Raw genomic sequence first — 24076 nt, 5'->3', positions numbered from 1 at the left:
AGCAGGGGGTTGGACTAGATGACCTCCTGAGGTCCCTTCCAACCCTGATATTCTATGATTCATACAACTCAGCAGCCTCGATCACAGTCTCAGACCGAAAGATCTTTGGTGCAGCTGGTACAGCGCTGAGCCCACTGATGGCCAGAGGCCAGGCTCAAGGACAGTTTTAAACAATGAGTTAACACCCTCCTACAGGCACACAATCACAGCAGCATTGCACCAGGATTCCCTTTACAAGAGGAAAAGGATCGAATGGGCTTCTGCTAAAAAAAAAAAAAAAGGCCATGAGACACCTTTCCCCCCCCATTACTAAATCAAGGCTGATGTGTGGGTATTAGGCATGCCTTTACTGCTCAAGAGGACACCTATACCTCCATTTTACAGATGGGGAAACAGGCATACAGCAGTGATTTTCACAAGCCAGTGAATCTGTGGCAGAACATGGACGAGAACCTGAGGGTCCCAGCTCTACCCACTAGACTGCACTGCCTGGCATTTTAGAGAACTTTACACTCATGTTCAGAGTTCTAAAGAATAACTCACACAAAGGGGTGAAACAACCTTACGAGACACCCGAGCTGCTGACTGTGCCAAGCTAGATGGGCCCTCTCGCTGACCCACTATCAACCCCATCAGCAGCAACGGTGCAGCGGCACAAAACAAATGGGCTACCAGCGGCTCATCTCATGCCCACAAATTACAAGGGTGCCAATCACAGGTAGCTACGCAGCCAGCTAGAGGAACATGTTGTAGTTTCCACTCCTGCCCCAAATGAGGTCACAGCTAACACATCCGGCCCGGCTCACTTTCTCTGGGTGTCGCCATAGAAATAACTCTGGAAGCAACCATGCTGCAAAACCGGATTCCAATTAGAGTGGGGGAGACAGAGCACATTCCTTACAGTTCTACAGCCCAGTCAGGGCCACAAGAGGTGGGGCCCGCAGCCTGCAACACTCCGCCATGAGCGAGGTCACAGTGCATGCTGGGATACGGCGTGCATCTCTGCTAAACAGGAGAGAATCCAGCCTGTTCTATACAAACTCAGCGCAGCCTTTGGGCTCCCAGCAAGCTGTCACTGCTGCCCCTCAGCCGGGCAAAGTTTGAGCAGCTCCTAAAGAAAGCCGAGTCAGAGTTAAGCAGCCAGACTTCCTAGTGGTAGATCAGCTGCAGGAGTTGGGGGGAGGGGGGTTCAGCCAGGGGTTCAGCCAGGGAGCCGGCTCATGGAATCTTTCTTCTGCAGTTGGGAGCCCTGACAGTCCGCTTCCCCGTTACTGCAGCCCTTCTGGATCACTTCAAATAACCTCTGGCTCTTACAACAGCTACAGATGTTCCGTTCCCCTCACAGAAAGCGAGCACCTATGGGAACCAGAAGACAGGACAGTTTCCCCAATTACACTATGGCCAAAAATGCACAACCATCTAGTGCTCGGAATTCAAAACAGGTCTCAAGGTAACCAGAAGCTGCCATCACTGGATGGAAGGGGAACACTCAGGCCTTGAAATTATTTAAAATTTAACAGAAGCCTCCTCTATTCTCAGCTTCCTCCCACAGGGCCTATACTTTACTGTTAAGACCCTCCCTGAGCTCGCTCCATCTTCACATGTAGGAGCCACCTCCTCTGTTCCTGTAGAGTCCCACCCCCTAGGGCGAGAATGCCTTCTCCTTCACAGCCTGTGAAGATCTCCCAGCTTCTCCCTCTCCATCTTTTCAAGGCTCAGCCCTTCTTTGCATTGCAACTTGGGAGCACTGTCCGCACAATAACACCAGCCACAACAGAGCTACCACTGAAGCTTCACTAAGTCTCACATATCCCTTAAATCATTTGCAAGGAAGGACGGGATCTAATGGTTAAAGCACAGGTCTGGGGTCAGGTGCCTAGGATGTATGCCTGGTTCTGTAATCTTGGGCACGTTAAACCATCCATTTGCACAGTTGTCAGAAGGAATACAACCTCACAGGGGCAACGTGTGGCTTAGTCCATCAGTGTTTATAAAGGTTTCAGAGTGGCAGCCATGTTAGTCTGTATTTGCAAAAAGAAAAGGAGGACTTGTGGCATCTTAGAGACAAATTTATTTGAGCATAAGCTTTCGTGAGCTACAGCTCACTTCATCGGATGCATTCAGTGGAAAATACAGTGAGGAGATTTATATACACAGAGAACATGAAACAATGGGTGTTATCATACACACTGTAAGGACAGTGATCACTTAAGATGAGCTATTACCAGCAGGAGAGCTGGGGGGGAGGGAGAAAACCTTTTGTAGTGATCAAGGTGGGCCATTTCCAGCAGCTGACAAGAAAGTGTGAGGAACAGTTGGGGGGGGGGGGGGGAAATAAACATAGAATCATAGAATATCAGGGTTGGAAGGGACCTCAGGAGGTCATCTAGTCCAACCTCCTGCTCAAAGCAGGACCAATCCCCAATTAAAGCATTCCAGCCAGGGCTTTGTCAAGCCTGACCTTAAAAACTTCTAAGGAAGGAGATTCTACCACCTCCCTAGGTAACGCATTCCAGTGTTTCACCACCCTTCTAGTGAAACAGTTTTTCCTAATATCCAACCTAAACCTCCCCCACTGCAACTTGAGACCATTACTTCTTGTCCTGTCCTCTTCCACCACTGAGAATAGTCTAGAACCATCCTCTCTGGAACCACCTCTCAGGTAGTTGAAAGCAGCTATCAAATCCCCCCTCATTCTTCTCTTCTGCAGACTAAACAATCCCATTTCCCTCAGGCTCTCCTCATAACTCATGTGGTCCAGACCCCTAATCATTTTTGTTGCCCTTCGCTGGACTCTCCCCAATTTATCCACATCCTTCTTGTAGTGCGGGGCCCAAAACTGGACACAGTACTCCAGATGAGGCCTCACCAATGTCGAATAGAGGGAACGATCGCATCCCTCGATCTGCTGGCAATGCCCCTACTTATACAGCCCAAAATGCCATTGGCCTTCTTGGCAACAAGGGACACTGCTGACTCATATCCAGCTTCTCGTCCACTGTCACCCCTAGGTCCTTTTCCGCAGAACTGCTGCCTAGCCATTCGGTCCCTAGTCTGTAGCTGTGCATTGGGTTCTTCCGTCCTAAGTGCAGGACTCTGCACTTATCCTTATTGAACCTCATCAGATTTCTTTTGGCCCAATCCTCCAATTTGTCTAGGGCCCTCTGTATCCTATCCCTGCCCTCCAGCGTATCTACCACTCCTCCCAGTTTAGTATCATCAGCAATTTTGCTGAGAGTGCAATCCACACCATCCTCCAGATCATTTATGAAGATATTGAACAAAACCGGCCCCAGGACCGACCCCTGGGACACTCCACTTGATACTGGCTGCCAGCTAGACATGGAGCCATTGATCACTATCCGTTGAGCCCGACAATCTAGCCAACTTTCTACCCACCTTATAGTGCATTCATCCAGCCCATACTTTAACTTGATGACAAGAATACTGTGGGAGACCGTGTCAAAAGCTTTGCTAAAGTCAAGAAACAATACATCCACTGCTTTCCCCTCATCCACAGAACCAGTAATCTCATCATAGAAGGCGATTAGATCAGTCAGGCATGACCTTCCCTTGGTGAATCAATGCTGACTGTTCCTGATCACTTTCCTCTCATGTAAGTGCTTCAGGATTGATTCCTTGAGGACCTGCTCCATGATTCCATGGGGAAATAGTTTTACTTTGTGTAATGACCCATCCACTCCCAGTCTCTATTCAAGCCTAAGTTAATTGTATCCAGTTTGCAAATTAATTCCAATTCAGCAGTCTCTCGGCGGAATCTGTTTTTCAAGTTTTTTTTTGTTGAAGAATTGCTACTTTTAGTCTGTAATCGAGTGACCAAAAAGATTGAAGTGTTCTCCAACTGGTTTTTGAGCATTATAATTCTTGACATCTGATTTGTGTCCACTTATGCTTTTACATAGAGACTGTCCAGTTTGACCAATGTACATGGCAGAGGGGCATTGCTGGCACATGATGGCATATGTCACATTGGTAGATGTGCAGGTGAACGAGCCTCTGATAGTGTGGCTGATGTGATTAGGCCCTAAGATGGTGCCCCTGAATAGATATGTGGGCACAGTTGGCAACAGGCTTTGTTGCAAGGATAGGTTCCTGGGTTAGTGGTTCTGTTGTGTGGTTGCTGGTGAGTATTTGCTTCAGGTTGGGGGGCGGTCTGTAAGCAAGGACTAGTCTGTCTCCCAAGATCTGTGAGAGTGATGGGTCATCCTTCAGGATAGGTTGTAGATCCTTGATGATGCGTTGGAGGGGTTTTAGTTGGGGGCTGAAGGTGATGGCTAGTGGTGTTCTGTTATTTTCTTTGTTGGGCCTGTCCTGCAGTAGGTGACTTCTGGGTACTCTTCTGGCTCTGTCAGTCTGTTTCTTCACTTCAGCAGCTGGATATTGTAGTTGTAAGAATGCTTGATAGAGATCTTGTAGGTGTTTGTCTCTGTCTGAGGGGTTGGAGCAAATGCGGTTGTATCGTAGAGCTTGGCAGTAGACAATGGATCGGGTGGTGTGGTCTGGGTGAAAGCTGGAGGCATGTAGGAAGGAATAGCGGTCAGTAGGTTTCCGGTAGAGGGTGGTGTTTATGTGACCTTCGCTTATTAGCACCGTAGTGTCCAGGAAGTGGATCTCTTGTGTGGACTGGGCCAGGCTGAGGTTGATGGTGGGATGGAAATTGTTGAAATCATGGTGGAATTTCTCAAGGGCTTCTTTTCCATGGGTCCAGATGAAGATGTCATCAGTGTAGCGCAAGTAGAGTAGGGGCTTTAGGGGACGAGTGCTGAGGAAGCGTTGTTCTAAGTCAGCCATAAAAATGTTGGCATGCTGTGGGGCCATGTGGGTACCCATAGCAGTGCCGCTGATTTGAAGGTATACATTGTCCCCAAATGTGAAGTAGTTATGGGTAAGGACAAAGTCACAAAGTTCAGCCACCAGGTTAGCCGTGACATTATCGGGGATACTGTTCCTGATGGCTTGTAGTCCATCTTTGTGTGGAATGTTGGTGTAGAGGGCTTCTACATCCATAGTGGCCAGGATGGTGTTTTCAGGAAGATCACCGATGGATTCGCAAAAAGAAAAGGAGTACTTGTGGCACCTTAGAGACTAACCAATTTATTTGAGCACGAGCTTTCGTGAGCTACAGCTTCATCGGATGAAGTGAGCTGTAGCTCACGAAAGCTCATGCTCAAATAAATTGGTTAGTCTCTAAGGTGCCACAAGTACTCCTTTTCTTTTTGCGAATACAGACTAACACGGTTGTTACTCTGAAACCTGTCACCGATGGATTGTAGTTTCCTCAGGAAGTCAGTGGTGTCTCGAAGATAGCTGGGAGTGCTGGTAGCGCAGGGCCTGAGGAGGGAGTCTACATAGCCAGACAATCCTGCTGTCAGGGTGCCAATGCCTGAGATGATGGGGCGTCCAGGATTTCCATATTTATGGATCTTGGGTAGCAGATAGAATACCTCAGGTCGGGGTTTCAGGGGTGTGTCTGTGCGGATTTGATCTTGTGCTTTTTCAGGGAGTTTCTTGAGCAAATGGTGTAGTTTCTTTTGGTAACCCTCAGTGGGATCAGAGGGTATTGGCTTGTAGAAAGTGGTGTTGGAGAGCTGCCTAGCAGCCTCCTGTTCATATTCTGACCTATTCATGATGATGATGGCACATCCTTTGTCAGCCTTTTTGATTATGATGTCAGAGTTGTTTCTGAGGCTGTGGATGGCATTGTGTCCTGCCATCCACAGCCTCAGAGGTTATGGGGCAAGTGATGCTGCTTTTCCACAATTTCAGCCCGTGCACGTCGGCGGAAGCACTCTATGTAGAAGTCCAGTCTGCTGTTTCAACCTTCAGGAGGAGTCCACCCAGAATCCTTCTTTTTGTAGTCTTGGTAGCAAGGTCTCTGTAGGTTAGTATGTTGTTCAGAGGTGTGTTGGAAATATTCCTTGAGCCGGAGATGTCGAAAATAGGATTCTAGGTCACCACAGAACTGTATCACGTTCGTGGGGGTGGAGGGGCAGAAGGAGAGGCCCCGAGATAGCCCAGCAGAAGAATCTGTCCTAAGAGTAAAGTTGGATAGTGTTTATAAAGAGGCTTGGAATTCCTCAGACTGACGGACCTGGGCAAAGCATTATCAGGTGCAAAGACAAGCACAACATTGCTAGATCTAAAAATTCAGTTGAGGTGTGGTTACCACCACCCTAAAGCTCACTCCATCACACCACAGGGGCCACCGTGTTACATCCTTATGCCAGCCAGCAACAGCAGCCAGCCTTCAGGAAAGGCAGAGCCTCCTGGATGCTTTACATGTTGACCATAAACGTTAAACATCAATCCACTGGATGGCACTGGCAGTGAGTGAGCCGACAGGTGACTGAGCTATCGATTCCTAGAAGTCAGTGCCCAGCTGTGTACTCTCCCAGCTAGCCCAACTGCATCCACACACCCCTACAAAACGCCGGACGCAATATCTTTCAGTCTTTGTTAAAGGACATTAGTTACACGACCCCACTGCATCAGAGAAAGCATTCAGGGACCTGGATTCTAACTCCCGACTCCTACTGACTCACTTGTGTGTCTTGCCTGAAGTCACAATGTCTATGCCCTAGCTCTCCACACCCCTCGTGCAGCACTGCCAGCCTTAAGCACTCAAAAGTCAGGAGATTTAAAAAATAGCACATTTGTGGGGTTTGTGTGTCTTCTGCTTTTGAAGCTTCCCCGCAACCACAAAGCCTAGAGCAGGGGTGTCAACTCGCAGCCGCGGGCCATCTGCAGCTCACAAAACTCCCCAGTGTGGCCCACGGGGCTCCAGCAGTTTTGGGGCCAGGTCTCTCCCTTGGCCCCACCTGATGCCCCCACTGCTCGCTCCACTGGCTGCTAGCCCCTCCTTGCAGCCCTGGGGCAGGGCTGTGTTTCTGTGCGCTGCCCCCACCCCGAGCACCCCTGTTGCCAATGGGAAGCTGCGGGGGCGGTGCCTGGGAGCAGTAGCATACGGAGACTCCCCCCTGGCCTTGGAGCCCCAGGTAAGCGCTGCACCCCCCAACCCCTCCCAGAGCCTGCACCCCCTTCCCACACACACCCTCCCGCTCCTAAACTCCCTCCCAGACCCTGCACCCGTCCCCCCTCCTCCCCTTCTAGAGCCTGCACCCCCACCCCAGAGCCTGCACCCAGCACCCAAACTCCCTCCCAGACTCCCTCCCAGAGCCCAACCTCTCACCCCTTCTGCACCCAAACTCCCTCCCAGAGCCTGCACCCCAATCCCCTACCCCAGACCACCTCCCCCACCCGAACTCCCTCCCAGAACCTTAGACAGGTGGGAGACGGAGGGGGGGTGGGGTGGGTTCTGGGCAGCTTGAGTGACATTATTGGCTTGCTGGGAGGATTTGAGGACTGGCACTGGCCCTAAGATAAATTGAGTTTGAGACCCCTGGCCTAGAGACTTTTAAAAAAAACAAAAGCGGAGATTCTCAGGTGATCACCTGACCCCAGAAGCAGGGGATTTAAGAAAAACACCAAGTGTCACAAGAGCTGGCAAAACACTGCTCATGTGATGCATGTGATTCTACCAGCCCTATAGGAGTGTCAAGGCGCCAGTCGTGTTTGCAGAGTAGGTGAAAGGTGCTACAAAAGGGCAAAGTATTATTAGTTATTTCTGCTATGTCAGAAATGAGAGACTGTCCCCTCCTGGAAAACAGCAGGGTAACATGTGGGCTCCTTCAGCCAGATGGAGCGATCTACTCAGTCCTTTTAAGGCAAGTAAAGCAGCTAGTTACCCAGACCCAAGTAGTAAGGAACACAGCCAAGGAAACGCTAGTAGAGGGATTCTCAGGAAACCACTGCCAAGATGTTGTGGGTAGGAACTGACCCTCACAGTGCAACTATCCATGCAGGAGTGCCAGCTCCAAGTCAGAGGAAGTGACTTGCATCCTTTCTGAGCAGGATCCTTTGACTGAAAGAGCTGCCCTGAAAGGCCAAGTACAAGCCAACTCCAGACCCCCTAAAGGTAGTGGCCCTAACATACAACTTCTAAGTACACAGCATGGGGGTCACAACAGGCTGGTTTCACGGCATCTGTGTGTTAGGCATGCTCTCTCCCAAGGCAGGTCCTGGGAGGCTCCCATAGACTGGGAGTTGCACTGAATTTCCCCTGAATGAGGGGCTGCATTGATACAAGGTACAGCTCACGTAGACTGCTTGCCTTAGTGCATGACTGTCAGGCTTGATTCAAGCTCTACATTAGAGGACTAAGGGGGGGGCTGCATAGTAGAACTGCAGGGGCCTCGCTCTGATCACTCAAACTCTCCAGTACAGAGCTCAAATCAGGTACCCACAATCAGCCTCTTTCCATCTCCCATCTGGGTGCTGGGATTGAAAGCACCTATTACACCACCACAAGACCAGTGTCGGATTCATCCCTACAGCATGTTTCCCCACAAGTTAGTGCTTTGTCCAGTCTAGTTTTAAAACATCCCAACAGCTGGGGATTCCACCCCTTCCTCTGGGCAATCAGCCAAGCTCATTCAGCCCCCTGATCTTTTATTTGGTGCTTCCCAAACTCCCTTCAGTTCATCAGTCTCTTTTCTAGAAACAATGTGCTTAGAAGCAAATAATCATCCAAGAGCAGCTGAACTGTGCAGAAGGGCTGTCCCCTTCCTGCTCGGGGACGTGATGCCATAGATTGGAGACACGTGCTCAAAGTACAGACACTGTAGTACGGTATCTAGAAAAACTCTGCAGATGCACACTGCAGAGTTAATAGGATCAATGCTTCCTCCAGTGCACTCTTCATGGATGTTTTACTTCCCCATTTTATAAGCCAGGGCTGCCAAGAACAGCTTGCTGGCTATGAAGCTGTGATCATGGCAACCAAGGGCTGTCTGCCCCACACACCTTTTGTGTCCCACTCTCCCTCTTGTCCAGGATATGATGAAGCAAGGCAGGAAAGTTAGCAGGTTTGCACCCAGTTGGTCCTGGGATTGTGCTCTGATTTGAGACAAACTCCTGAGAGCCCTCCCCCTCTCCAATAAAGCCAGGACAATCTTTGAGAAACAAGACAGCCCAGACCCTCTCTGCTACCCAGAGCGCAGGAGCTCCCGACTCCACTCTGCTGGCAAGGAAGCTGACGGGTGGGGTTCACTCTCTTCCACTCCTCCCCAAATACCAGAAGTGGTTGTTTATTCCCCTGGCTCTCACTTATCTCCTGTTATGTGCTCCAGACTCTTTTCTTTGCAGACATTTGTATGTGCTTTCATCACCCAGAGAAAGCTTCCCACAAACCTTGGTGCCAAGCCCCTTCCCCTGGAGCCTGTGCCAACCTCGCACCCAGGCCTTTCCGAGGTCAGACCCTGCCAGACATAAGCCACCCTCCCACTCTTCAGTTACATGTCCATCCATCCGTCCCCCCCAACTTCCTCCTGGCCACTTACCCCCCTCACACTTCCCAGGGGGACATGGCCTCCAGTCAGACATGACCTCCCCACCCCAAACAGGTCACCCCCTTCCTAAGAAACCCTCACAGTTACACCCCCACAACAGCATCTGCCTCTGCCAAGAGGGGCGGGGCGGGGGGGGGTGGGGGGGCCCGGGGCGGGGTCCCGACAGGCCGGGGGGGGCCCGGCAGGCAGGCCGGGGGGGTGGGGGGGCCCGGGGGGGGCCCGACAGGCCGGGGGGGCCCGGGGGGGGCCCGACAGGCCGGGGGGGCCCGGGGGGGGCCCGACAGGCCGGGGGGGCCCGGGGGGGGCCCGACAGGCCGGGGGGGCCCGGGGGGGGCCCGACAGGCCGGGGGGGCCGGGGGGGCCCGGGGCGGGGGGGGTCCCGACAGGCCGGGGGGGCGGGGGGGCCCGGGGCGGGGGGGGTCCCGACAGGCCGGGGGGGGCCCGGGGCGGGGGGGTCCCGACAGGCCGGGGGGGGTCCCGGCCCGGGGCGGGGCGGGGGGGGGCCCGGCACTCACGGCCCCTCGGCGCTCTGGCTGCCCACGATGAAGCCGAACTTGTCCACGCGCCGCTCCCCGCCGTTGGCCTCGGAGTCGGAGCCCAGCGAGCTCAGCTCGTCCCCGGCGCCCGCCGCCCCGGGGGCCCCGGCCAGGCTCTCGCGGCTCCCGGGCGCGCCCGGCCCGCTCGCCCCGCGGCTCTTCGCCATCCCGCCGCGGCCCCGGCCTGCGCGGCCCGGGAGAGGCCGCCGGCCCCGCCCCGCCCATCGGCGCCAAGGGGGCGGGCTCGCCTGGCCGCCCGGCACCCGCCTCCTCAGCCGCTACCGGCCAGTAGGCGACCAAGGCTCGCCTCTGCCGGACTCTGATTGGTCCCTCTCAGAGCGACCCGCACCAATCGCTCACTGGGGGGGTGTCAATCAACGAACCTCCATCCCCGCTCCCTCAGCCCGCGGCCGACCAGGCTCCTGCGGCTGCCCGCGAGCGGGGGGGGGCGAGAGGAGGCGCGTGGGCTGGAGGGGCCGGGGACAGCTGGGGGGCGTGTGTGGGCTGGAGGGGGCGGGGACAGCTGGGGGGCGCGTGTGGGCTGGAGGGGCCGGGGACAGCTGGGGGGCGCGTGTGGGCTGGAGGGGGCGGGGACAGCTGGGGGGCGCGTGTGGGCTGGAGGGGCCGGGGACAGCTCGGGGGGGCGCGTGGGCTGGAGGGGCCGGGGACAGCTGGGGGGGCGCGTGGGCTGGAGGGGGCGGGGACAGCTGGGGGGGGGCGCGTGGGCTGGAGGGGGCGGGGACAGCTGGGGCGCGCGTGGGCTGGAGGGGCCGGGGACAGCTGGGGGGCGCGTGTGGGCTGGAGGGGCCGGGGACAGCTGGGGGGGGCGCGTGGGCTGGAGGGGGCGGGGACAGCTGGGGGGGGCGCGTGGGCTGGAGGGGCCGGGGACAGCTGGGGCGCGCGTGGGCTGGAGGGGCCGGGGACAGCTGGGGGGCGCGTGTGGGCTGGAGGGGCCGGGGACAGCTGGGGGGGGCGCGTGGGCGGGAGGGGCCGGGGACAGCTGGGGGGCGCGTGTGGGCTGGAGGGGCCGGGGACAGCTGGGGGGGGCGCGTGGGCGGGAGGGGCCGGGGACAGTTGGGGGGGCGCGTGGGCTGGGGGGGGCGGGGACAGCTGGGAGGGGCGCGTGGGCTGGAGGGGCTGGGGACAGCTGGGGGGGCGCGTGGGCTGGAGGGGCCGGGGACAGCTGGGGGGGCGCGTGGGCTGGAGGGGCCGGGGACAGCTGGGGGGCGTGTGGGCTGGAGGGGCCGGGGATAGCTGGGGGGCAGGGGCCCCTGCAGAAAAGCTTCTCTCGTCCCCCACTGAAATGCAGCCACCTCTGGGGTGGGACACGGCAGGTGTTTATCAGCAGGGGATGGGACTGCCAGGGGAAGGGAGCTGCCAGCTGAAACTGGAGGCGGCAAGGGGGAGGAGGTGATTCCTTGGGTCAGGTGGTTTTGGGTCAGACCCAGTGGCCTCACTCCTTTCCTTTCAGAAGTAGCATTTTACAAGCAAATACATTCTGAAAAGGAAACCCCTGGAAACCAGCCCCACCCTACGCTTAGTAGCTGAGCCCTGAATTCCAGGATCTGACCTGCACTCTGCCATGAATGGTGATGGGGAAATGACTAGGAGTCAGGATACCCGGATGCTGCCCTTCACCACTAACTGTGCCATGTGTTCGTTCTAATACCCGTTCGCCTGGCCAGACTGTTGAGAGGCTAAATGAGTATTGGGGTTTGGAACATGCTGTGAAATACTCGGAGGAAAGGCCCTGTTCATCTCTAAGGTGCCACAAGTCTTCCTTTTGTTTTTGCGGCTACAGAGTAACACGGCTGCTCCTCTGAAACCTGACATGATGTTGTCTCTAGGCAGCCTGAGCTGCGGCCTTGGCAGGTGAAGACCTGAGGCTAGTTCAGCACTCCAGTTGGAACATAAAACATCAGTCGGGGAAGGGGAACTTGAGATTTCACTGTCTGCAGTTTTAGCCTTTGAGGGGTTGACAGACAATACCTCATCCTGTGGCAACCCCTTTAATCAGTTCAGAAATGCCATTCACAGCCCAGGCCCCCTAAACTGGCAGGATTTACTGCTGTCTGAACACTGGGGAGTGAAGGTAGTACAAGAGCAATCAGGGGGTGGAGCCAGAGGAATTCCTACTTCTCCCCCAAAAAAGCAGAAGTTCCAACAACTACATAGTCAAAGTAGGGCAGGGAAGGAAAGGGATGGAAGCAGGGATGTGTTAAGGAGAAACAATGCCTAGATCCAAAATCTTATGGCATTCTTGAGAGACTCTTCCTTTCACCTTATCCCCAGTGGACTCATGTCTTGTTCCTGAGTCCTCAATATTCCTCCTCGTCTCAAGTAAGGAAAGCTCAACTTGCCTACCCCAAGAAGCCTCTGGAATCCTGGTCCTCCCCGACTGATACCTTGCTGCCTGGAGGCCAGGCCTCTTGTGAGAACTGCCGGACAAAGATTCACTCCTGGCTAGGATCAAAGTTCAGCAGGTCCTTTAAAGATTTACAGTCGTTGATAGAGAATAAAGTCCTTGTTTGTGTTCAGAGTATCCTCCTCTAGAGCAGTTCTAGGGCTGATTAAAAAGATACACACAAATGAGCAGGGAGTGGCTATGTACCATGTGCTCTCATTGGATGCCAGCCTGAGTGCCTCCAGGGAAAAGGCTACAAACTAATGGCTTAGATGAATTCAAGTCAGTCTATGAAGTTGAGTTTTTTGGTACCAGCCCTGGAGCCCCCAGAGTCATGCAGCAGAGCAAGTCCCTCCTCTACCCTGCCACACCCTGGTCTCCAGGGACTACCCCTGCATATGAGAAGTCGGTTCAATTTCTATGACATTTTGATCCTCTCAGACTACCACTCAACTGCTAATTAGTATCCACTGGGGGTTTTCCATTCACACAGGCCCAGGCCTATTACACAGCTCCCCTCTTTCTCACAGCTCCCAAGTCAGGCAAGGGGGAGGACAGCGTTGAGTGCTCTCTTTCCCCCACACCCAGGCCAGGGGAGGCAGATTGCCTGATATTGGAGCTCCCATGTACACCCTCCTTGCTCTGGGGCTGGTGCAGGTGGAGCCCTGTAAGCACAGATCAGAGCTGCAGCCAGCTGCTAGTGCCCTCTCCTCCCCCCATAAATCAAGTACCTGGCAGGGGATGCGATGGCTGGGGCAGAAGTGTCCTCTTACTACTCCCAGACTTTGAGTCAGGCCATTCCCCTCCTCTCAGTGGGGCCAGTGACAGTGGCTGGCTGGGAGCCAGCCAGGGACGTAGCTGTGTGGGGCTGCAGAGGCTCCCCAATGTTTTGTTCAATATCTTCATAAATGATCTGGAGGATGGTGTGGATTGCACTCTCAGCAAATTTGCGGATGATACTAAACTGGGAGGAGAGGTAGATACGCTGGAGGGCAGGGAAAGGATACAGAAGGACCTAGACAAATTGGAGGATTGGGCCAAAAGAAATCTGATGAGGTTCAATAAGGATAAGTGCAGAGTCCTGCACTTAGGACGGAAGAACCCAATGCACAGCTACAGACTAGGGACCGAATGGCTAGGCAGCAGTTCTGCGGAAAAGGACCTAGGGGTGACAGTGGACGAGAAGCTGGTTATTAGTCAGCAATGTGCCCTTGTTGCCAAGAAGGCCAATGGCATTTTGGGCTGTATAAGTAGGGGCATTGCCAGCAGATCGAGGGACGTGATCGTTCCCCTCCATTTGACATTGGTGAGGCCTCATCTGGAGTACTGTGTCCAGTTTTGGGCCCCACACTACAAGAAGGATGTGGATAAATTGGAGAGAGTCCAGCGAAGGGCAACAAAAATGATTAGGGGTCTGGAACACATGAGTTATGAGGAGAGGCTGAGGGAACTGGGATTGTTTAGTCTGCAGAAGAGAAGAATGGGGGGATTTGATAGCTGCTTTCAACTACCTGAGAGGTAGTTCCAGGGAGGATGGTTCTAGACTATTCTCAGTGGTGGAAGAGGACAGGACAAGGAGTAATGGTCTCAAGTTGCAGTGGGGGAGGTTTAGGTTGGATATTAGGGAAAACTTTTTTACTAGGAGGGTGGTGAAACACTGGAATGCGTTGCCTAGGGAGGTGGTGGAATCTCCTTCCTTAGAAGTTTTTAAGGTCAGGCTTGACAAAGCCCTGGCTGGGATGATTTAATTGGGTATGGATCCTGCTTTTGAGCAGGGGGTTGGACTAGATGACCTCCTGAGGTCCCTTCCAACCCTGATATTCTATGATTCTATGATTCAATGCCCCGGTGTAGGAGTTACGTGGCCTGCTCAGGGGGCACGGCTGGGGCTGGCTGCGAAACACTGCTGTGAATGATTCACAAGGTGCAAGGCAGTGGAGAATCAGTGCCTGGGACCAGATCTGGACAGGGAACTTACAAATTCAAGGAACTTTCCATTTCCGGGACTAAGTGCAGGAATCAGAGAGTGAAAGTCTCTGGCCAGTGCGATACAGGCGGTCAGAAATGATCAGAACGGTCCCTTCTGGTCTTGGAATCTCTATAAGTAAACCACCACCATGGATCCCTTCCCATCCCTCCCCCCGACCTTGGGCAAAGAGAGTCTGTAATCATTGGCTGAATTAATACATACAACAGTCCTTTAATCAAAACTGCAACTCCAGTGATTGGGAGCATGTGGATTTCTATAGCCCAAAGTTAGGTTAGTCTTTATGTGGTTCTTTCCCCTAACCCACTGTGGTAGGTCAAGTTCAAAGCACCTGTGTGAAGCAAGCTTCAGTCTTTCTCACCATCCTAAACCTTGCAGGGTTGATATTAACAAGTGTGTTTCTGAAAGTTGTGATGCTTTAAAAGCACAAGGGCAGGTCAAATCTGGCCCCAAATTTTGCTTAAAAATAAGCTTTTACAAAACTGAAGCCAGTTGGAAATGTTTCCATCTGTTTCCCGCCCCCCCTTCACATTCTAATGGAAATTGGCTTTTTCGTCTATTAACAAGCAAAAATTCCCCCCCAGAGTATAGGCAAGCCAAACACTGCGGCTTTGTGTTAATGCACCAGAACCTGACAGCAAAATGACTGTAAACCATAAGGAAATCAGAGTTGCCAACTCATGTGATTTTACTGCAAGTCTTGTGATATCTGAAAGTTTTCTTAAAGCCTCAACTCCAGGATTCAAGTGATTACATGAGAATTTCAGCTGTCATTTAATAAAAGGGTAAATTTCTAGCTCCCATGGTTGCAGAGAAAAATATGGAGACGTGGATCTAAAGGTTACCACACCAGAAGACAAATGAAAACACCCCAAAGTTGTTATTTTTTAAATTGCGGCGTTTCTCCCATCGACCCCCCGTGGTGTAGGCCCCGCGGTAACTCGACCTAAGGTACGTCGACCCCAGCTATGTTATACACGTAGCTGGAGTTGCATAGCGAAGGTCGACTTACCGCAGTAGTGTAGACATAGTTTAAGATCTGGAACATTCTTAAGTGCATTGTGGGTTGGGAGCCAGTACATTTGGATGGGGAGAGGCAGTAACACATTGGGGCCCATCCCCACAGGTTACTATTGAATTAGAGTGGAGGAGACTAGAACAGCAGACACAAAAGGCTGACGTGTCAGTACTGGGCTAGGAACCAGTGGAGTGAAATGGTTTTTGTGGCCTCCCTCCAACCTAACAATATAGCACTGAACTCACAGCTAGAAGAGACTTACTGGGTTTGCCTGGGCTGATCCAAAGGGCTCTCAAACCACAGACCACATCTAAGGTTTATCTACCCTGGAAAGTTATATCAACCCAGCTACGGTCAATGGTGTGAAAGAACCACACTCCTGACCGACACAGCTGTCCCAAAACAACCCCAGTGTAGACGCTATTGTGTTGACAGCGGGTTATCTCAAGTGCCTATACCCGATCAGCGGGTTATCTCATGTGCCTATACACAAATGCACGAAGCCTGGGAAACAAGCAGGGAGAACTGGAGGTCCTGGCAAAGTCAAGGAATTATGATGTGATTGGAATAACCGAGACTTGGTGGGATAACTCACATGACTGGAGTACTGTCATGGATGGATATAAGCTGTTCAGGAAGGACAGGCAGGGCAGTAAAGGTGCGGGAGTTGCACTGTATGTAAGGGAGCAGTATGACTGCTCAGAGCTCAAGTATGAAACTGCAGAAAAACCTGAGAGTCTCTGGATTAAGTTTAGAAGTGTGAGCAACAAGGGTGATGTCGTGGTGGGAGTCTGCTATAGACCACCGGATCAGGGGGATGAGGTGGACGAGGCTTTCTTCCGGCAACTCGCAGAAGTTACTAGATTGCACGCCCTGGTTCTCATGGGAGACTTCAATCACCCTGATATCTGCTGGGAGAGCAATACAGCGGTGCACAGACAATCCAGGAAGTTTTTGGAAAATGTAGGGGACAATTTCCTGGTGCAAGTGCTGGAGGAACCAACGAGGGGCGGAGCTCTTCTTGACCTGCTGTTCACAAACCGGGAAGAATTAGTAGGGGAAGCAAAAGTGGATGGGAACCTGGGAGGCAGTGACCATGAGATGGTCGAGTTCAGGAACCTGACACAAGGAAGAAAGGAAAGCAGCAGAATACGGACCCTGGACTTCAGAAAAGCAGACTTTGACTCCCTTAGGGAACTGATGGGCCAGATCCCCTGGGAGAATAACATGAGGGGGAAAGGAGTCCAGGAGAGCTGGCTGTATTTTAAAGAATCCTTATTGAGGTTACAGGGACAAACCATCCCGATGTGTTGAAAGAATAGTAAATATGGCAGGCTACCAGCTTGGCTTAACAGTGAAATCCTTGCTGATCTTAAACACAAAAAAGAAGCTTACAAGAAGTGGCAGATTGGACAAATGACCAGGGAGAAGTATAAAAATATTGCTCGGGCATGCAGGAGTGAAATCAGGAAGGCCAAATCACACCTGGAGTTGCAGCTAGCAAGAGATGTTAAGAGTAACAAGAAGGGTTTCTTCAGGTATGTTAGGAACAAGAGGAAAGTCAAGGAAAGAGTGAGCCCCTTACTGAATGAGGGAGGCAACCTAGTGACAGGATGTGGAAAAAGCTAATGTACTCAATGCTTTTTTTGCCTCTGTCTTCACGAACAAGGTCAGCTCCCAGACTACTGCACTGGGCAACACAGCATGGGGAGGAGGTGACCAGCCCTCTGTGGAGAAAGAAGTGGTTCGGGACTATTTAGAAAAGCTGGACGTGCACAAGTCCATGGGGCCGGATGCGCTGCATCCGAGAGTGCTAAAGGAGTTGGCGGATGTGACTGCAGAGCCATTGGCCATTATCTTTGAAAACTCATGGCGAGTGGGGGAAGTCCCGGAAGACTGGAAAAAGGCTAATGTAGTGCCCATCTTTAAAAAAAGGAAGAAGGAGGATCCAGGGAACTACAGGCCAGTCAGCCTCACCTCAGTCCCTGGAAAAATCGTGGAGCATGTCCTCAAGGAATCAATTCTGAAGCACTTAGAGGAGAGGAAAGTGATCAGGAACAGTCAGCATGGATTCACCAAGGGCAAGTCATGCCTGACTAATCTAATTGCCTTCTATGACGAGATAACTGGCTCTGTGGATGAAGGGAAAGCAGTGGACGTGTTGTTCCTTGACTTTAGCAAAGCTTTTGACACTGTCTCCCACAGTATTCTTGCCAGCAAGTTAAAGAAGTATGGGCTGGATGAATGGACTATAAGGTGGATAGAAAGCTTGCTAGATTGTCAGGCTCAACGGGTAGTGATCAATCGCTCCATGTCTAGATGGCAGCCGGTATCAAGTGGAGTGCCCCAAGGATCGGTCCTGGTGCCGGTTTTGTTCAATATCTTCATAAATGATCTGGAGGATGGTGTGGATTGCACCCTCAGCAAGTTTGCAGATGACACTAAACTGGGAGGAGAGGTAGATACGCTGGAGGGTAGGGATAGGATACAGAGGGACCTAGACAAACTGGAGGATTGGGCCAAAAGAAATCTGATGAGGTTCAACAAGGACAAGTGCAGAGTCCTGCATTTAGGAAAGAAGAATCCAATGCACAGCTACAGACTAGGGACCGAATGGCTCGGCAGCAGTTCTGCAGAAAAGGACCTAGGGGTTACAGTGGACGAGAAGCTGGATAGGAGTCAACTGTGTGCCCTTGTTGCCAAGAAGGCCAATGGCATTTTGGGATGTATAAGTAGGGACATTGACAGCAGATCGAGGGACGTGATCGTTCCCCTGTATTCGATACTGGTGAGGCCTCATCTGGAGTACTGTGTCCAGTTTTGGGCCCCACACTACAAGAAAGCTGTGGAAAAATTGGAAAGAGTCCAGCGCAGGGCAACAAAAATGATTAGGGGACTGGAACACATGATTTATGAGGAGAGGCTGAGGCAACTGGGGATGTTTACTCTACGGAAGAGAAGAATGAGGGGGGATTTGATAGCTGCTTTCAACTACCTGAAAGGGGGTTCCAAAGAGGATGGCTCTAGACTGTTCTCAGTGGTAGCAGATGACAGAACAAGGAGTAATGGTCTCAAGTTGCAGTGGGGGAGGTTTAGGTTGGATATTAAGAAAAACTTTTTCACTAGGAGGGTGGTGAAACACTGGAATGGGTTACCTAGGGAGTTGGTGGAATCTCCTTCCTTAGAGGTTTTTAAGGTCAGGCTTGACAAAGCACTGGCTGGGAGGATTTAATTGGGAATCAGTCCTGCTTTGAGCAGGGGGTTGGACTAGATGACCTCCTGAGGTCCCTTCCAATCCTGATATTCTATGATTCTATGGCAGAAGAAGGCTTTTGTTGGCACAGCTACCATCATTCAGGATGCGGCATTCCTACGCTGACAGAAAATCTCCTTCTGTTGGTGTAGGTTGCATCTACACTGGAGGGCTTTGCCTGTGTAGGATGTGTAACAGAGACATAGCCTTACCAGAGACAGTGGTAAACAGTGTCTTTTTGACCCCCATCTCCCTTTCCAGTTCCCATTCACCATCATTATCACCACCATGCAGATCAGCCTTCTCCTCCCCAGACATCCTCTCCCGCATTTGTGACTGCTGCGTCCCTGCCCATTCGTTGCCACCTAGACCCGTCTCCCATCCCATTTGCAGTTGCCTGGGCCAACTTTCCCACCCATTTGTGATTGCACAGACCCCCCCCCCCAACCTCTGCCCCCATTCATGACCCGCCTCCCCTCTCATTCCTGGTGTGACACTGATAGACTGGTCTACCTGTGTGTGACCCATAACAATTTAACAGGAGGTCCTGAAATGATAAACAAGGCCATTCCTTGCAGATAGCTATCAAAGCCCTGTTAAGTAGACTAGAATCTTCAATATGTTTGCCTGTATTGTTAGCAAACCAAAGGGTCGCTCATAGAATCATAGAATATCCGGGCTGGAAGGGACCTCAGGAGGTCATCCAGTCCAACCCCCTGCTCAAAGCAGGACCAATCCCCAACTAAATCATCCCAGCCAGGGCTTTGTCAAGCCTGACCGTGCTATTGTATTTGTCTGTTTTTGCCTATATCTTGATAGAAGTTAAGTGTGAGGTAATTAGTTTGCAGATGCTAAAATTCTCTTCTTTCCTCACAATGCTTCATTACTGTATTCTATTGCTTCAGAGATCAAAAGGGGATATTATCATTTAGATGGGGCTTGTGCTGTAATGATATTATGGTCCTAATCTTTTCTCCAATCTTGTAATTCTATGTAGCAAACTACCTGTGAGCTGGTTTTGTAATTTGAATGGCTTCCTGTGCAGTAAGGCCTCACTTAACGTCCTCCCGGGTTGTTCCAGGGCTGACCAATTAGGGAACATGCTCCTTGGAGGTTGCGCAATGCTCCCGTATAAGGTTGTTTAGCAGCCGCCTGCTTTGTCCACCGCTTGCAGGAAGAGCAGCCCGTTGGAGCGAGCTGGTGCGGGCCTGGAACCAGGGGGGGCTGCCAGCCCCCCATCAGCTCCCCTAAGTTCCCTGTGTGGCAGCCGCCCAGCGGGCTACCAATTGCCGGCCGTTCGGCTGTCCCTCCCCGCACTGCCCTGTGCTGCTCCCCAGAGCCTGCTGCGTGGGGGGTCTAATGTCAGTGTGTCCCCCTGCCCCCCACTTACCCGTTCTCCACATAGCGCAGGGTGCGAACAGGACGGGGGGGGCCGCGTCTTGCTGGCTGCAGCCGCTGTCTCAACTTCCTGATCTACTTTAAAAGGCAGTGTACTTAGAGTGGGGTTCACGTACTTAAAGGGGCAATGCGCATCTCTCTCTCTCCCCCACACACAGGGGGTGTCTCCCCGCCCTCCGTTCCTGCAGCCTTGCAGAGCGTGAGGCTACGTTAACAGCACTGTGCTAACCCTTGAGGGCTCAGCTGAGCACTAGTTCTGAAGTGAGCTGTAGCTCACGAAAACTTATGCTCAAATAAATTCTGGGGTAAACCCCACCCAAATAAATTGGTTAGTCTCTAAGGTGCCACAAGTCCTGCTTTTCATTTAGCAGCAAGGCATTCCCTGGGAAATATCCTACCCTCTTCCATCCTCTGACTTCACCACCTCAGCCAAGCTTCACAATCATCACTGCTGTGTACAGTATTAAACTGTTTGTTTAAAACTTATCCTGTGTGTGTACATATATAATACAGTTTTTTGTCTGCTGACACCATCTCTTTGGGAACTGCAACCATTACTTACCTAGAAAAGGAATGTAAGGAAGGTATTGTGTTGTTTTATGCACTTGCCTCCAGTCCCCGAGGGCAGCTCCTGTTTCCTTCTCCTATTTTGCAGGAACTCGTGGAGGTAGCTAGTCTGGTTTTGCCTTTGTTTTTTTAAAACCGGGATCCAGGTTTGTCTTTGCAATGAAGTGCCTGGGCAACCCAAGGAGGGACAGCAAACAGGGAGCCTGCCCCTTGTAACATCCCACTCCCCGCAGACCACCGGCAAGTCAGGTACTGCGTCCAGTGCTCCATAGGCTAAAGTTTGAGAACCGCTGATCTACCTAGTCCAGCTCCATCTGCCACGGCAGGATTGGTCCTTCTAGCGCACTTTCTAGTGCTTGGTCTGATCTCACATGTCTCTGGCTTCCATCCCATCCCCAATGGGAAACTCATGCCCTCGCAGCTATTGCTGTCAGGAAGCTTTTACTGATATTTAGCCTCAATTTCCCCACTCCTTTGGTAGGCCCATAGGCTTGCACCCAGCTTCCAAACTTGGTTTACACGTGGCTTGACCCATCCATACTGCTCCACCAAACAGCATTTAAACCAAGTAACCAGAACAAAATCACATTTCAGTAAACCCAGCTCCAGCCCCAGGGAAGATGGAGCCTAAGATCGGACTACGCTGCAAATGTAAAGGTGGAGATGTGACCAAGCATGAATTTTTTAATGAATCCTACCCGAGCCTCAGTTTCCCTCTGTACTTTGCATTGTTACCCAGCGGAGGAAGAAGGGTTAAGCCTACACTTAGGGGCAGCACAGGACCTGAGTTGGAAGTGTCATCTTGGTGTCTGGGCCAGTTAAGGAAGTAGCTGTGACCTACTGAAGGCAACTCCTATCACTGCAGAATCTAAAAGAGACAATGGAAAGCCCCAACCATCAGAACATTCACCTCTAGCAATCCACCCATCATTGGAAGGTTTCCCCACCTTGCAGAGACACCAGCTCAAGGACAAAGGACAGAGAGACGACAAGAAGGGGGAAAAGGGCGGTGGTTTGGTCTGGCTCTTCTCAGCTAGGTTTGACTAGGGAGTCAGAGACAGAACCTGAAATTGAGTTCACTGCAGCTTAGATGGTGAATTGTGTTGGCCTGGCCCGAATGGACAATGTTTCACCTTCATTCCTCTGTGCTAACCTGAGGGCTTCCCATACTGTGGCCACTGGACTAATAAAGCCAGCTCTGTTTTGAAAAGGTTGTTTGGTGTCTCTGCAAACACTAGCTGAGGTGCATTAGTTCCTGAAGAGTCTACAGGTCTCTTCCCAGGAGCCTGGCTCAGGGAGACTCGCTGGGCAGAGCTTACTCTGTGAAGGAGGAGGACTGGATTCCAGAGGCTGTCTTAGAGGTAGTGAGGCCACATGGCTTGCCCTGGAGGGGGTGGGGGCTCCTTGGGGGTCTGGCACACTGAAGGGGTTCCTCCAAGACTGTTTAAAAGTTGGGGTGTAGTACACACCCCAGGGGACAGTTTTGAGCTCTCCTCTTATAAGAGGCCTTTCAGAAGGCAGGAGCACCTCTCATTCCTCTGAGCTCACAGACTTATAACTGGATGGAACTTGTCACCACTTGGCCAACCCTCCCCCTCACCAGGGTGATAAGGATCAACAAGCTCTCCCCGCCAAAGCACTCAAGCCTACGAAGCACAGAACTACTCCACAAACACAGGTAGGAGATAACTGGTTACTAAATCTGTGAAGCCGCCACAGATCAGCAGGCAAACAACCATTAGCTTAAGTAAATAGTGCATGTTTCTCTGGGATACAGACTTTTCCAAAACAAATAATTCAGTTTTCGGGGCCTGCTCTGGCCTTGGCTCTTTGCTGAAACGGTCAACTGCAGTCAGTCAGGAGACCCCTTGTCCACCATGATCTGAACTGAACGTCCAATTCCACAACAGCGAAAGAGACACCAGCCTGTAACTGTTCTATACTTGAGCTGGGTTTGAACCAGTGACAGACAGGCAATCCCATTACAAAAGCTCTGAGCCATCCACCTATTCCTACTGACCACAGATTAGAGACAATCAATCATAGAATATCAGGGTTGGAAGGGACCTCAGGAGGTCACCTAGTCCAACCCCCTGCTCAAAGCAGGACCAATCCCCAATTAAATCATCCCAGCCAGGGCTTTGTCAAGTCAGGCCTTAAAAACCTCAAAGGAAGGAAATTCCACCAACTCCCTAGGTAACGCATTCCAGTGCTTCATCACCCTCCTAGTGAAAAAGTTTTTCCTAATATCCAACCTAACCTCCCCCACTGCAACTTGAGACCATTACTCCTTGTTCTGTTATCTGCTACCACTGAGAACAGTCCAGATCCATCCTCTTTGGAACCCCCTTTCACGTAGTTGAAAGCAGCTATCAAATCCCCACTCATTCTTCTCTTCTACAGACTAAAGAAGCCTAGTTCCTTCAGCCTCTCCTTATAACTCATGTGTTCCAGTCCCCTAATCATTTTTGTTGCCCTGCGCTGCGCTCTTTCCAATTTTTCCACATCCTTCTTGTAGTGCGGGGCCCAAAACTGGACATAGAACTCCAGATGAGGCCCCACCAATGTCGAATAGAGGGGAACGATCACGTCCCTCGATCTGCTGGCAATGCCCCTACCTATACATCCCAAAATGCCATTGGCCTTCTTGGCAACAAGGGCACACTGCTGACTCATATCCAGCTTCTCGTCCACTGTCACCCCTAGGTCCTTTTCTGCAGAACTGCTGCCGAGCCATTTGGTCCCTAGTCTGTAGTACTGAATGGGATTCTTCCGTCCTAAGTGTAGGACTCTGCACTTGTCCCTGTTGAACCTCATCAGATTTCTTTTGGCCCAATCCTCCAGTTTGTCTAGATCCCTCTGTATCCTATCCCTGCCCTCCAGCGTATCTAACTCTCCTCCCAGTTTAGTGTCATCTGCAAACTTGCTGAGGGTGCAATCCACATCATCCTCCAGATCATTAATGAAGTTATTGAACAAAACCAGCCCCAGGACCGACCCTTGGGGCACTCCACTTCATACCGGCTGCCAACTAGACATGGAGCCATTGATCACTACCTGTTGAGCCCGACAATCCACATTATAGTCCATTCATCCAGCCCATAATTCTTTCGCTTGCTGGCAATTATACTGTGGGAGACCTTATCAAAAACTTTGCTAAAGTCAAGGAATAATAAGTCCACTACTTTGCCCTCATCCACAGAGCCAGTTATCATAGAAGGCAATTAGATTAGTCAGGCATGACCTTCCCTTGGTGAATCCATGCTGACTGTTCCTGATCACTTTCCTCTAAGTGCTCCAGAATTGATTCCTTGAGGACCTGCTCCATGATTTTTCCAGGGACTGAGGTGAGGCTGTCCGGCCTGTAGTTCCCAGGATCCTCCTCCTTTCCTTTTTTTAAAAGATTGGCACTACATTAGCCTTTTTCCAGTCGTCCGGGACCTCCCCCGCTCGCCATGAGTTTTCAAAGATAATGGCCAATGGCT

General features: G+C 51.9%; 1 protein-coding gene across 1 annotated transcript in view; it reads right to left on the bottom strand.

Annotated features, from left to right (window-relative positions):
• The window catches only part of TBC1D10A (TBC1 domain family member 10A), a 49868-nt gene extending 39705 nt beyond the window's left edge, over window positions 1–10163 (bottom strand). Inside the window, exon 1 of the mRNA XM_048821290.2 lies at window positions 9944–10163. Coding sequence (XP_048677247.2) covers window positions 9944–10131 — 188 coding nt within the window. The 5' untranslated portion in view covers window positions 10132–10163. The remainder of the gene's footprint in view (window positions 1–9943) is intronic.
• Window positions 10164–24076: the final 13913 nt, after the last annotated feature.

Source organism: Caretta caretta, chromosome 15 (assembly GCF_965140235.1).
Source record: "Caretta caretta isolate rCarCar2 chromosome 15, rCarCar1.hap1, whole genome shotgun sequence".
NCBI lineage: Eukaryota > Metazoa > Chordata > Testudines > Cheloniidae > Caretta > Caretta caretta.
Note: the sequence above shows the minus strand (reverse complement) of the source record. Positions and strands in the feature narration are given on the sequence as shown.